Source organism: Stomoxys calcitrans, chromosome 1, assembly GCF_963082655.1.
Source record: "Stomoxys calcitrans chromosome 1, idStoCalc2.1, whole genome shotgun sequence".
NCBI lineage: Eukaryota > Metazoa > Arthropoda > Insecta > Diptera > Muscidae > Stomoxys > Stomoxys calcitrans.
The window spans coordinates 20883766-20898735 of NC_081552.1; the positions used below are offsets into that span (position 1 = coordinate 20883766).

Consider the following 14970-nt stretch of genomic DNA (forward strand, 5'->3'; position numbering starts at 1 on the left):
CACAACCTTCTTCTGATTTCTTTTTTAATAAAATTTTGAAACCATAAATCTGAGAAATTTTTTTAAAAAAGTTCAAATTTCGATCATGTGCAGCAAATATTCTACTAAAGTAAAATTTCTGCATTAACTTTAAAAAAGAAAGAAAAACAAGTAAAAAGGCGTTAAGTTCGGCCGGGCCGAACTTTGGATACCCACCACCTCGGATATATATGTAAACCACCTTTCATCAAAATTCGATGAAAATTTCATACCTTATACTCATATGCCTCATACCGATCTGAACTATATACGACACGGATGTCGAAAAGCCGAACATAAGTCGCTGTGTCAAATTTCAGTGAAATCGGATTATAAATGCGCCTTTTATGGGGCCAAGACTTTAAATCGAGATATCGGTCTACATGGCAGCTATATCCAAATCTGGACCAATTTGGGCCAATTTACATAAACATGTCGGAAAGCCTAACACAAAGCACTGTCCCAAATTTCGGCGAAATCGGACAATAAATGCCTCTTTTATGGGCCCTAAACCTTGAATCGAGAGATCGGTCTATATGGCAGCTATATGAAAATCTGGACCGATCTGGGGAAAACTTTAGAAGGACGTCGATGAGCCTAACCAAACTCACTGTGTCAAATTTCAGCGACATCGGACAAGAAATGCATCTTTTATGGCCCCAAAAACCTAAAACCTAGATATCGGTCTATATGGTGGCTATATCCAAATCTGGACCGATCTGTGCGATATTGCAGAAGTATGTCAATGGGCTTAACTTAACTCACTGTTCCAAATTTCGGCGACATCGGACCATAAATGAGCATTTTATGGGCCCAAAACCATAACTCAAGAAATCGGTCTATATGGCAGCAATATCTAAATCTGAACCGATCTGGACCAAATTGAAGAAATATGTCAAAGGGCCTAACACAACTCACTGCCCCAAATTTCAGTAAAAGCGGATAATGAATGTGGCTTTTATGGGCCTTACACCGTAAATCGGAGGGTCGATCTATATGGCAGCTATATCCAAATCTGGACCGATCTGAGCCAAATTAACGAAGGATATCGATGGGCCTTACACAATTCACTGTACCGAATTTCATCAAAATCGGATAATAAATGCGGCTTTTATGGGCCTTAGAACCCAAATCGGAGGATCGGTCTATATGGCAGCTATATCCAAATCTGAACCGATCTGAGCCAAATTGACGAAGGATGTCGAAGGGCTTAACACAACTCACTGCCCCAAATTTCAGCAAAATCGGATAATAAATGTGGCTTTTATGGGCCTAAGACCCTAAATCGGCGGATCGGTCTATATGGGGGCTATATCAAGATATAGTCCGATATAGCCCATCTTCGAACTTAACCTGCTTATGGACAAAAAAAGAATCTGTGCAAAATTTCAGCTCAATATCTCTAATTTTAAAGACTGTAGCGTGATTTCAACAGACAGACGGACAGACGGACGGACATGTCTAGATCGTCTTAGATTTTTACGCTGATCAAGAATATATATACTTTATAGGGTCGGAAATGGATATTTCGATGTGTTGCAAACGGAATGACAAAATGAATATACCCCCATCCTTCGGTGGTGGGTATAAAAACCAAGTTTCTATAAAAAATTTTATATCGAAAAAAATTTCCAAATATAAAATTTTGATTTTGCGCTTCCATAAAAAATTTTATATCGAAAAAAATTTCCAAAAAATAAAATTTTGATTTTGCGCTTCTTTTTTGTGTGGTCACAAAAATTATTTCATTTTGTTTTTGGATTACATCCAGCTAAGACCAATATATATTTATTTATTTGCCTCTCTTTGAAATAGAAACCAACAAAACCCCTTGAAGAGTCACAGTCTTTTTCAATGATCGCGTTTTCGGCCTTTGCCAGAGGCCTCATCAGATTGCGATGCCACCAAAAGATTACATGCTTTCACCTACTCACTAATAAGTGGGCAGTGCAATGGTAGAAGCATGCCCTGCAAATGAAATTGTGGGTCTTGTTAGCCAATCTTTTCTTAAAGCGCAGTAAGAAAAATTTAAAAACCAACAGCCAACATCTTCTTAAAAAGACAACTATCATCAACAACACACACAAAGCCAAAACTTGTTATCCAGACGATCTTTGATTGCCATAGAATAACTTTTCATATGAGCAAATTGCAGCTGCATATATGACGACATGCTGTTCATGCATTCTTTTATTTTTGCATTTCTTTTTTGTGTGGTCACAAAAATGACTTCATTTTGTTTTTGGATTACATCCAACTTAGACCAATATGTTTTTATTACTTTGCACCTATTTCAAATAGCAAAACAACAAAAAATTTATTGAAATTTTAGTTTGAAAATTTGGTTGAAATTTTAATTTAAAAAATTCTTATTTCAGAAATTTTTCAGATAATTAATTTTTAATTTTCAAAAATTTGAAATTTGTCTTTTTATGGTTTCTCTTAAAATTTCTTAGTAATATGTAAATTTTATTTAGTATATTGGAAAAAAAAGGCGCTGCCAACTTTGGCTGGCTTTACATGAAAAAAAAAAAAACAATTCTATGAAAACAACTTTGGGAGTCTAGTTCCAACAAATCTCAATGCCACAAAATTACAAAAATTGTTTAAATGGTTTCAAAAATTTCTCAATCAATTGTCCATGGCAAATTCCTCAGCTGCCACAACAAAAAACTATGTGTGTACCATCTAAAATTTCCCAAAAATCACGCACTCATGAAATTTTATATACACACTTAAATTATTTGGGATCATCTTGTGGTAGTTCCATTGATTTGTTACTTATGACGAAATTTTCAAAATTTTCACACCCTCAACACCGCCCAAACTAAAAGTAAAAAAAAAAAAAAAAACAAACAACGCAGATTTTCTAAATTAACATAAGGCATCTTAAAAATAAGCACTACCTCAAAAAAACGACCTAAATTAAGATTTCATGTAATTCAACATACAAATAGAAAACATGAAAAAAACGAGGGAATGCAGCAAAGGAAAATGTAAAAAATTTAAAAAAAACTTGGCAAGATCTTTTTATCTTCACGAACGTTTTTCTTTTTTAGCAGCCAAGTACAAAGTACAATAAATCAATTGCATGTGATTTAAGAATAAAACGCAGACTTCGATATATAAATCATAGTCACAACAAGATCAAGGGTAAAGCATGTGCTGGCATATTATGTAAACGAAAAATGTGATTTGCTTTTTGGGCGGGGGAAAATTAGGCACTGATGAAATTCTTTGAAATTTTTACATGAAACAAGTAAAAGCGTGCTAAGTTCGGCCGGGCCGAATCTTATATACACTCCACCATGGATCGCATCTGTCGAGTTCTTTGCGCGGTATCTCTTTTTATCAAATTATAGTCCAATTCGGGGCTCAAGAAGCAAAATCGGGAGATCGGTTTATATGGGAGCTGTGTCAAGCTATAGATCGATTCATACCATATTGCACACGTATGTTAAAGGCCATGGGAGAAGCCGTCGTACAAAATCTGTGCCAAATCGGATAGGAATTGCGACTTCTAAAAGCTCAAAAAGTCAAGACCCAAGATCGGTTTATATAGCAGCTATATCAGGTTATTGAACCATACTTCGCACAGTTGTTGGAAGTGATATCAAAACACTATGTGCAAAATTTCAGTCAAATCGGATGAGAATTGCGCCCTCTAGAGGCTCAAGAAGTCAAGACCCAAGATCGGTTTATATGGCAGCTATATCAGGTTATGGACTGATTTAAACCATACTTCGCACAGTTGTTGGATATCATAACAAAACACGTCGTGCAAAATTTCATTCCAATCGGATAAGAATTGCACACTCTAGAGGCTCAAGAAGTCAAGACCCAAGATCGGTTTTTATGGCAGCTATATCAAAACATGGACCGATATGGCCCATTTACAATACCAACCGACCTACACTAATAAGAAGTATTTGTGCAAAATTTCAAGCGGCTAGCTTTACTCCTTCGGAAGTTAGCGTGCTTTCGACAGACAGACGGACGGACGGACAGACGGACGGACATGGCTAGATCGACATAAAATGGCGCGACGATCAAGAATATATATATTTTATGGGGTCTCATACGAATATTTTGAGTAGTTACAAACAGAATGACGAAATTAGTATACCCCCCATCCTATGGTGGAGGGTATAAAAACATAAATAAGTAAAAAGGCGTTAAGTGCCCAAAACCTTAAATCGAGAGATCGGTCTATATGGCAGCTAAAGGGTGATTTTTTTGAGGTTAGGATTTTCATGCATTAGTATTTGACAGATTACGTGGGATTTCAGACATGGTGTCAAAGAGAAAGATGCTCAGTATGCTTTGACATTTCATCATGAATAGACTTACTAACGAGCAACGCTTGCAAATCATTGAATTTTATTACCAAAATCAGTGTTCGGTTCGAAATGTGTTCAAATTTTGACAAATTTTGTTCAGCGATGAGGCTCATTTCTGGTTGAATGGCTACGTAAATAAGCAAAATTGCCGCATTTGGAGTGAAGAGCAACCAGAAGCCGTTCAAGAACTGCCCATGCATCCCGAAAAATGCACTGTTCGGTGTGGTTTGTACGCTGGTGGAATCATTGGACCGTATTTTTTCAAAGATGCTGTTGGACGCAACGTTACGGTGAATGAACACATTTCGAACCGAACACTGATTTTGGTAATAAAATTCAATGATTTGCAAGCGTTGCTCGTTAGTAAGTCTATTCATGATGAAATGTCAAAGCATACTGAGCATCTTTCTCTTTGACACCATGTCTGAAATCCCACGTGATCTGTCAAATACTAATGCATGAAAATCCTAACCTCAAAAAAATCACCCTTTATATCTAAATCTGGACCAATCTGTGCCATATTGCAGAAATATGTCGAGGGACTTAACTTAACTCAATCTCCCAAATTTCGGCGACATCGTGCAGTAAATGCGCCTTTTATGTGCCCAAAAACGTTAATCGACAAATCGATCTGAGCCAAATTGAAGAAAAATTTCGAAAGGACTAACACAACTCACTGTATCAAATTTCGAAGATATCCGACAATAAATGCGCCCTTTATGGCCCCAAAACCTTAAATCGATAGATCGGTCTAATTGGCAGCTATATCCAAATCTGAACCGATCTGTGCTATATTGCAGAAATATTTCGAGGGGCTTAATTTAACCCACTGTCCCAAATTTCGGCGACATCGTGCAATAAATGCGCCTTTTATGACCCCAAAACCTTAAATCGAGAGATCGGTCTAATTGGCAGCTATATCCAAATCTGAACCGATCTGTGCTATATTGCAGAAATATTTCGAGGGGCTTAATTTAACCCACTGTCCCAAATTTCGGCGACATCGAGCGATAAATGCTCCTTTTATAGGCCCAAAACTTTAAATCGAGAGATCGGTCTATATGACAGCTATATCCATGTCTGGACCGATCTATGCCATATTACAGAAATATGTCGAGGGGCCTAAAACAACTTGCTGTCCCAAATTTCGGCGACATCGGACAATAAATGCGCCTTTTATGTGCCCAAAACCTTAAAAAGAGAGAGAGAGAGAGAGCGGTCTATATGACAGATATATCCAAATTTGGACCAATCTGAGCCATACTTCAGAAGTATAACAAAAGGCCTAACACAACTCACTGTCCCAAATTTCGGCCACATCGGACAATAAATGTGCCTTTTATGTGCCCAAAACCTTAAAAGAGAAAGAGAGAGAGAGAGCGGTCTATATGGCAGCTATATCCAAATTTGGACCAATCTGAGCCATACTTCAGAAGTATAACAAAGGGCCTAACACAACTCACTGTCCCAAATTTCGGCGACATCGGACAATAAATACGTCTTTTATGGGCTCAAAACCTTAAATCGACAGATCGGTCTATATGACAGCTATATCCAAATCTGGACCGATCCGGGCCAAATTGAAAAAGGATGTCGAGGGGCCTAACACAACTTACTGTCCCAAATTTCAGCTATAGCGGATAATAAATGTGGCTTTTATGAGTCTAAGACCCTAAATCGGCAGATCGGTCAATATGGCAGCTATATCCAAATTTGGACCGATCTGGCCCAAATTAAAGAAAGATGTCGACGGGCCTAACATAACTCACTGTCTCAAATTTCCGTAATATCGGATAATAAAGGTGGCTTCTATGAGGCTAAGACCCCAAATCGGCAGATCGATCCATATGGGGGCTATATCAAGAAATAGTCCAATATAGCCCATCTTCGAACTTAACCTGCTCATGGACAAAAAAAAAGAGTCTGTGCAAAGTTTCAGCTTAATATCTCTATTTTTGAAGACTGTAGAGTGATTTCAACTGACAGACGGACGGACATGACTAGATCGTCTTAGATTTTTTCAAACGATCAAGAATATATATACTTTATAGGTAAATTGAATAAAACATTTTTCCTTTGTCATTTTTCCTTCTCTCATCACCTACCTTCACATATGAATAGCAATTTTTCTTATGCAAATCTTTGGTTTTCTTGGATAAATTTCTCAAAGTTGCACCAGTGCAGGCACACAAATACTTTAGACTGGCCACTACCATTTTCTCATTCGAATGCTGATGATCCGATTTGGATTTATTCAAATTCGTGACATTATTGGCCGTATCCAAATCGTCACAGGAATGATAAGAGCTAAAGGGACGACGCCATTTCTTGGCTTTCGTTAGCGAGGAGGTGGGCGTTTTGGGCATGCGATCCGGTGTGCTGGTGGGTGTGGCAATGCAACATGGTGTGGATGACTGCCGCTGGGTCAAACATTTCGCAGGTGCATGATGTTTCGGCGACTGAGGCGATGAATGGCAGGTCTTGTGCGATGGCGTATTTGTGGGTGTGGTGGCACTCAGCGGTGAAGCCATCGACGATGGTGGGGCTGGTGGCTTTTTGTCATAGTAGAGGAAATTATTTTGATTATTTGCCGCATAGTCATGATGAAAATGGAAATGTTGCTGCAACTCTTGTTGCAGCTGTTGCTTTTGCTGTTGCAATTGAGCTGCGGCCGCTGCATGCTGATAATGTTGACTGTGATAATGTTGATGAGACGTCTGCTGCGGATTATACGCATGCGCATTATATTGCTGATGCTGATAGAGCGGCAATGATTGCGGCTGTTGCGGCAAATGATGCTTGTGATGATGCTTGCAATGATGCTGATGACTTATGATATGAGTGGCATGATCCAGGGGTGGCATTAAGGCTTTTTGTTGTTGTTCCACCGCAGCGTTTGGTTGAAAGACATGAAATTCCTGAGCATTTGCTTGATATGTAGGATTTTGTGGGCTTTTTAGGACTTTTACAGCAATCTTTTTGTTGGATTTTGTTGAGCATGTATATGAGTTATTAGAGAAATTCTGAAAATGATTGTCCATAATTGTAATAATAGGGTAATGAAACACACACACACACACACAAACACTTGTTTAAAAAATGTTATGGATGACAGCCAAAACTGGGCGTTTGTGATTCATGCATATCGACCACGACAACGTCGCCATGCCATGCCACGCCAACGCAACAGGTGCTCATTTCACCAATAATAATACTTTAAACAAATTTTTCATTTTGTTTTTATTTTCATTCAATAATAACACATCAACATTAACAATAATAACAATAGCAACAACAACAACAGCATCAGCTTCAATAACTAAATTTTTTTTTTTTTCATCTTTCATTTTTTTCTTTTGATGTTTATTTTATGACTCCCCGCCTTTTATTGCAGCTACAAGCAGCAATAAGTAAACATAGGAGGAATTTTTCTCATTTGATGATCAAGAAAATTTGAATATTGTGTTGAAAACCCCAAACAGTTGTTTTTTTTTTTTTTTTTTTTTTTATAATAAAAATATTTTAGGAGAATTATGAAAAATGAATATAACCCTCCTGTGGTGGTGCGTATAAAAAAAATTATCCAAACAATTTAGCATGAATAGTCATATATTTTCTTTATTAATCAACAAGTAAGAGCGTGCTAAGTTCGGCCCTCCACCATGGATAGCATTTGTCGAGTTCTTTGCGCGGCATCTCTTTTTAGGCAAACAAAGAATCATGAATAAAAACTGTAATGCTATTGGAGCTATAACAAGTTATAGTCCGATTCGGACCATAACTGAATTAAATGTTGAACCTCGTAGAAGTCATTGTGTAATATTTTAGTCCATTCGGGGACTCAAGAAGCAAAATCGGGAGATCGGTTTACATGGGAGCTGTATCAAGCTATTGATCGATTCAGACCATATTGGACACGTATATTGGTGGTCATGGTAGAAGCCGTTGTACAAAATTTTAGCCAAATCGGATAATAATTACGCCGTCTTGAGGCTCAAGAAGTCAAGATCCCAGATCGGTTCATATGGCAGCTATATCAGGTTATATACCGATTTGCGTCATATTAAGCGCAGTTGTTGGAAGTCATAACAAAACACCTCACGCAAAATTTCAGCCAAATCGGCTGCAAATTGTGCCCTCTAGCGGCTCAAGAAGTCAAGATCCAAGATCGGTTTATACGGCAGCTTTACCAAGTTATGAACCGATTTGAACCATACTTTGCACAAATGTTAGAAGTGATACCAATACACTACGTGCAAAATTACAGCCAAATCGGATAAGAATTGCGCTCTCTAAAAGCTGAAGAAGTCAAGACCCAAGATCGGGTTATGAACCGATTTGAACCATACTTAGCACAGTTGTTGGAAGGGATACCAGAATACGGACGAACGAACATCGCTAGATCGATTTAAAATGTCATGACGATCAAGAATATATATACTTATGGGGTCTTAGACGCATATTTCGAGGTGTTACAAACAGAATGACGATATTAGTATACCCTTATCCCTTGGTGGTATACTAAAAATAAACAAGTAAAAAGGCGTTAAGTTCGGCCGGGCCGAACTTTGGATACCCACCACCTCTGATATATATGTAAACCACCTTTCTTCAAAATCTGGTGCAAAACTCATACCTTATGCCCCACAGCAGCTATATCAATATATGTTCCGATTTGGACCAAATACTAATAAGTAAAAGTCATAGTTCAATTGTATATCAAAATATTGGTCTTTTTAATAGCTATATCTTCAAATAAACCGATCTGAACTATATACGACACGGATGTCGAAAAGCCTAACTTAAGTCAGTGTGTTAAATTTCAGTGCAATCGGATTAAAAAAGCGCCTTTTATGGGGCCAAGACTTTAAATCTAGAGATCGGTCCATATGGCAGCTATATGCAAATCTTGATTGATCTAGGCCAAATTGCAGAAATATGTGGAGGGGCTTAACTTAGCTCTTTGTCCCAAATTTCGGCGTCATCGGACAATAAATGGCCCCAAAACCTCAAACCGAGAGATCGGTCTATATGGCAGCTATATCCAAATCTAAACCGATCTAAGCCAAATTGAGGGAGAATGTCGAAGGGCCTAACATAACTCACTGTCCCAAATTTCAGTAAAATCAGATAATAAATGTGGCTGTTATGGGCCTAAGACCCTAAATCGGAGGATCGGTCTATATGGCAGCTATATCCAAATCTGGACCGATCTAAGCCAAATTGAGGATGAATGTTGAAGGACCTTACACAACTCACTGTCCCAAATTTCAGCGAAATCGGATAATAAATGTGGCTTTTATTGGCCTAAGACCCTAAATCGGAGGATCGGTCTATCCGGCATCCTATCTATCCAAATGTGGACCGATCTGAGCCAAATTGAAGGAGAATGTTGAAGGGCCTTACACAACTCACTGTCCAAAATTTCAGCAAAATCGAATAATAAATGTGGCTTTTATTGGCCTAAGACCCTAAATCGGAGGATCGGTCTATATGGCAGCTATATCCAAATCTGGACCGATCTGAGCCAAATTGGCGGAGGATGTCGATGGGCCTAAGACAACTCACTGTCCCGAATTTCCGCAAAATCGGATAATAAATGGGGCTTTTATTGGCCTAAAACCCTAAATCGGAGGATCGGTCTATATGGCAGCTATATCCAAATGTGGACCGATCTGAGCCAAATTGGCAGACCATATCGAAGGGCCTAAGACAACTCACTGTCCCAAATTTCAGCAAAATCGGATAGCAAATGTGGCTGTTATGGGCCTAAGACCCTAAATCAGAGGATCGGTCTATATGGGGGCTATATCAAGATATAGTCCGGTATAGCCCATCTTCGAACTTAACCTGCTTATGGACAAAAAAAGAATCTGTGAAAAGTTTCAGCTCAATGTCTCTATTTTTGAAGACTGTAGCGTGATTTCAACAGACAGACGGACGGACATGTCTAGATCGTCTTAGATTTTAACGCTGATCAAGAATATATATACTTTATAGGGTCGGAAATGGATATTTCGATGTGTTGCAAACGGAATGACAAAATGAATATACCCCCATCCGTCGGTGGTGGGTATAAAAATAGTGCAAATTTTATTAAAGCTATAGGGATTGGCCTTGGCATAAAATGATTGCTGTATGATTCTGCTTGAGGCAGACCGCAGGTTCTTTGAAAAGTCGTGATTAACGAGCCCACCACCACAGGATGGGGGGTATACCAACCTAGTCATTACGTTTGTAACACCTCGAATCATTGATTTGCGATCCCTTAAAGTATATACGAGTATATGTTCTTGGTCGTCAAAATGTTAGAAGTGTAACCAGACATGTCTCTCCGTCCGTCCATCCGTCTGAGAAAGTCGCGATAAGGGTCGAACGCGTAAAGCTAGCCGCTCGAAATTTTTCACATATATTTCTTATTTATGTAGATCGATGGGTATTGTAAATGGTCTATTTCGGTTCACATCTGGATATAGCTCCCATAGTGGTCCTTCGATTTGACCTCACACGCCGCTAGAAGCTACAATTGTTGACCGATTAGGCTGCAAATTTGCACATAGTGTTTTCAGTCAGTCTATAATCTGATAGAGCACCCATATAAATAAAACGATTTCCAATTAGCCGTCTACAGCCGATGGGCCATATCGATACATGTTTGGAATAGCTGCCTTTAAACCGATCTTGGATCTTGACCTCTTAAGCTACTAGAGGGCTCAATGCTTTTCTGATTTTACTGAAATTTTGTGAGGGGTTTTATTATGACTTCTTACATATATGCCAAGTATGATAAAAATCAGTTCATAAATTGATATAGCTGCTATATAAATCAGTATCGGATCTTGACTTCTTGTGCCTTTAGCGAGCACAATTATATTGCGATTTGGCTAAAATTTAGCATAAAGTCTTTTGGAATCAGTCCATAATCTGATTTACCTCTTATATAATATGATCTTCCGATTAAGCTTCTTGAGCCTATAGAGGGCGCAATTCTTATCCGATTTTGCTGAAATTCTGTACAAGGACTTTTCCTATGACCTTCAAAATGCTAAATATGGTCTGGATGGGTCTTTAATCTGATATAGCTCCCATATAAATCGATCTCCCGATATAATTTCTTGAGCTCTTATAGGGCGCAATTCTAATCCGATTTGGCTGAATGAATTTTGCGCAATAACTTCTACTATGCAGCATATCAGTCTGACGAGGCCCTTGGCAAAGGCCGAAATCGCAATCATTGCAGCCCACCCTTGATACATTTAACACACCACAAATGTTGAGACCCTTTAAAGTGTTTTTGTTGTTTTGCTTTGAAATAGAAGCAAGAAATAAAAACACATTGGTCTAAGCTGGTTAAACCAACAACAAAATGATCTCCAATATCCAAACCAAGTATGGTCCGAATTGGTCCATAACCTGATATGGCTCCAACAGCATGGATTTTTTATCCATTATTTTTTACTTGCCTATAAAGTAATACTGGACAAAGAACCAGACAAGTGCGTTCCATCGTGGAGGGTTGGTTTTAATTGCTCTCGCTGTTGCTTTTGCTTGTTTCAATTCATACCCTAATTAAAACATTGATGAATAGAACTAGACCTCGTTCATATGGCCTCCTCGCGCACTTTTGCATCTGCCAATACGTTGGACACAATTTTCCATGTTCCACGGTTCATTCCGTTTGCTACACATCGAAATTTTCATTTCCGACCTTATAAAGTTATATATATTCTTGATCGTCGTAAAAATCTATGAAGATCTGGCCGTTTGTCCGTCTATACGTCCATACGTTTGTTGAAACTACACTACAGTCTTTAACAAGTCAAAACGTGTAAAGTTCGGTCGTGCCCAACTTTAGATACCCACCACCATGATTAAATTAGCCAACCTCTTTTATAACAACTCCACTACCATATCCATAGTAATATGAAAATGGGGGCTGGTCTGGATCATATTTGATTCAGGTCCCGAGAACTTTTATACAGATCACGGTTTCAGTGAAATCGGGCAACAAATCCGCTTTTTATCGGATTAAGACCCTAAATTGGAAATCGGTCTATATGGCAGCTTTATCTAAATATAGTCTGATCTGGAGCATACGATGGTCTGATGACAAGAGGTTTAATACAAGTCACTGCTTTGAAATCGGGTAATAAATGCAGCTTTAAAGGGCTTTAGACCCTTAATCGGCAGATCGCTCTATAAGGGCATCTATATCTGAGTAAAGACCGATCTGAACCCTAAAGACCCTGCCGACACGGGATAACTATGAGCACCACACATGCTGAAACTTTGAATTCCGTGGCGTCCATCGAATCACGGGAAGCTTAGCTGAAAGTTACCGAGCGCGTCCGCAGGTTGCGAATAGCAAATGCGGCCGCGGGCAGTCTGCGATTTTCGAGAGGAGAGTCTCTGTGAAGAGTCAGGTGGCACTGGCTCCTAATTAAATACTGAGTGCCAATGGTACTCGAGATGACAAGACGAGTTATTGGCGCCTTCAAATTAGAGCTGGCAAAATATCGATGGCACTATCGATAATCTCGACATTTTATATTTTGTCTGAATATCGATTGATATTTTGCTCCTCAATACTATTGGCAAAGTTAAATTTTTTGCAAAAATAAGCGATCTATAAAGGCCGCTATTTTCACCCGATAGGCTTAAATTTTGTAAAATGATACCTCTCATGACTTCCAACTGTCTTTATTAAATTTTGGTTTTATTCGGTCGGTGCATTGATATAGCTTGTATATAAATCGATCTCTTGATTTTTACTTCTCATTTTCGTTTGAAATATAGTTGATGGGCAATTAACGATAGTATTGATACTATCGATATTTATTTATGATAATATCGAAGATATCGAAAGTTGCGAATATCGATAGTTTGCCAGCTCTACTTCAAATAACCAATGGCCAACATCAGCGTCTGTTCCCAGGTTAGGGGCGGGTGGGGGCGAGCGTCGGATCTTGGAGCAAGCTGCTGGCGAGATGTGCGATCCCACATAGGGCGCTGGGACTGGTCCGCCCCCCGGAAAACTATAAGAATCACTATGAGAAACAAAGAAATAGTAATAACGGACCCCCCTAACGTTGACGACCCACGCAAACGAAAAAAAGACCATGATTTGCGGATCTGCACCTGTCCCTCTATAGAGAAGGTGCAGTATACGCACTGGCGGATGTATTGGGTGTCCGATGGACTGGGCTACTCTATAACTGCAATAACACGAGGCATTAATTTGGCTGTGGATTTGTGGTTAGTCGGAGTCTGAAACTCCTCGTCTCAAGCTTTACTCTGGTGGATGAGGGACTAGCCACAATCCGCATAAAAGCCAAATTCTTCAACATCAGCCTTATGTGTGTCATACCCCGACGGAAGATAACGACGAGCAGACCAAGCATATTTTCTACGAGCGAATATGACTGCTGCCCCGCCCATGATGTAAAAATCGTTCTGGGAGATTTTAATGCGAAGATAGGGAATCTTTGGTCCAACAGTCGGAAAGTTTAGCCTCCACGAGTGACGTCCAATAATGGGTTGAATCACATGACTGTCACCCGATCAAAACACGCGGAACCAAATTGACCACGTTGTGATAGATGGAAGCATTCATTCAGCGTGTTAGATGTACGGTCGATCCGTGAAGCGAATATAGTTTCGTTACCTTGCTGCAGCAAAGGTTCGCACCCGTTTGAACATGGCGAGGAAAGTACACTGCACGGCAGCTGGACATTAAAAAGCTGCAAACACAACAGATGACAACGGCATACTCCACTCGACTGATCCAACTGCTTGATCCGATGATATAATGGCGCAGTGAGAAACCAATCCGTACCGTGGTACCGGATGCCTCCCTCCAAAAAACCCATGGTACGACCAAGAGAGTCGAGATGCTACTGAATCCAAGAATGCGGTTTATAGAGCAACCCTGCAATCAATAGCAACGCAAAGGAGAGGTATCGGGAGATAAGGAGAAAGGATAAACGTCTATTCCGCAGAGAGAAAAAGGAAATGGAAAGACGTGAGTGCGAGCGAATTGAGATGTACAGGAGTCATAATGAATTCCGGAAATTTTACCAAAGAATTAAACCGATAACTTTGGTGCAGACACATCCTCCTGCAGAGACAAAGAAGGAAATCTGGTGACTGACACAGATAGCGTGTGGAGGATATGGAAAGAACATTTGACCCAACTGCTAGTGTTCGACGATGGCGGCGAAGAGGATTCCGCAGAACCAATCACTGATGATGTTATAGAATATTTACCTCCTAGTCAGAATGAGGTCCAAGTAGCAGTGACCCGACTGAAGAGCAACAAAGCAGGAGGAGCCGACGGGTTACCCGATGTAATATTTAAGATCGGAGGCGACATGCTGATGAGGCGTATGCATCAGCTTATCTACGCAATGTGGCTAGAAGAACGCATACCCGATGATTGGAACCTCAGCATACTATTTCCCTCACACAAGAAAGGAGACAAGGCGGAATGTGCCAACTACAGAGGAATAAGTCTCCTCCCCATCGCATAAAAGATACTCTCGAGCGTACAGTGTGAAAGATTAAAACCAAAAATCAATGAGATAATTGGGCCCTATCAATGCGGCTTTAGACC

General features: G+C 39.5%; 1 protein-coding gene across 4 annotated transcripts in view; it reads right to left on the reverse strand.

The window, feature by feature from the left end:
• Positions 1–14970, reverse strand: part of LOC106093484 (ral guanine nucleotide dissociation stimulator-like 1) — a 122538-nt gene that overhangs the window by 12865 nt on the left and 94703 nt on the right. The window contains exon 2 of one of the 4 annotated variants that reach the window (XM_013260541.2): positions 6464–7381. The exons of 2 other annotated variants lie outside the window; for them this stretch is intronic. In XM_013260541.2, coding sequence (XP_013115995.1) covers positions 6464–7381 — 918 coding nt within the window. The remainder of the gene's footprint in view (positions 1–6463; positions 7382–14970) is intronic. One more of the 4 variants, XM_013260542.2, reaches the window with a different exon arrangement.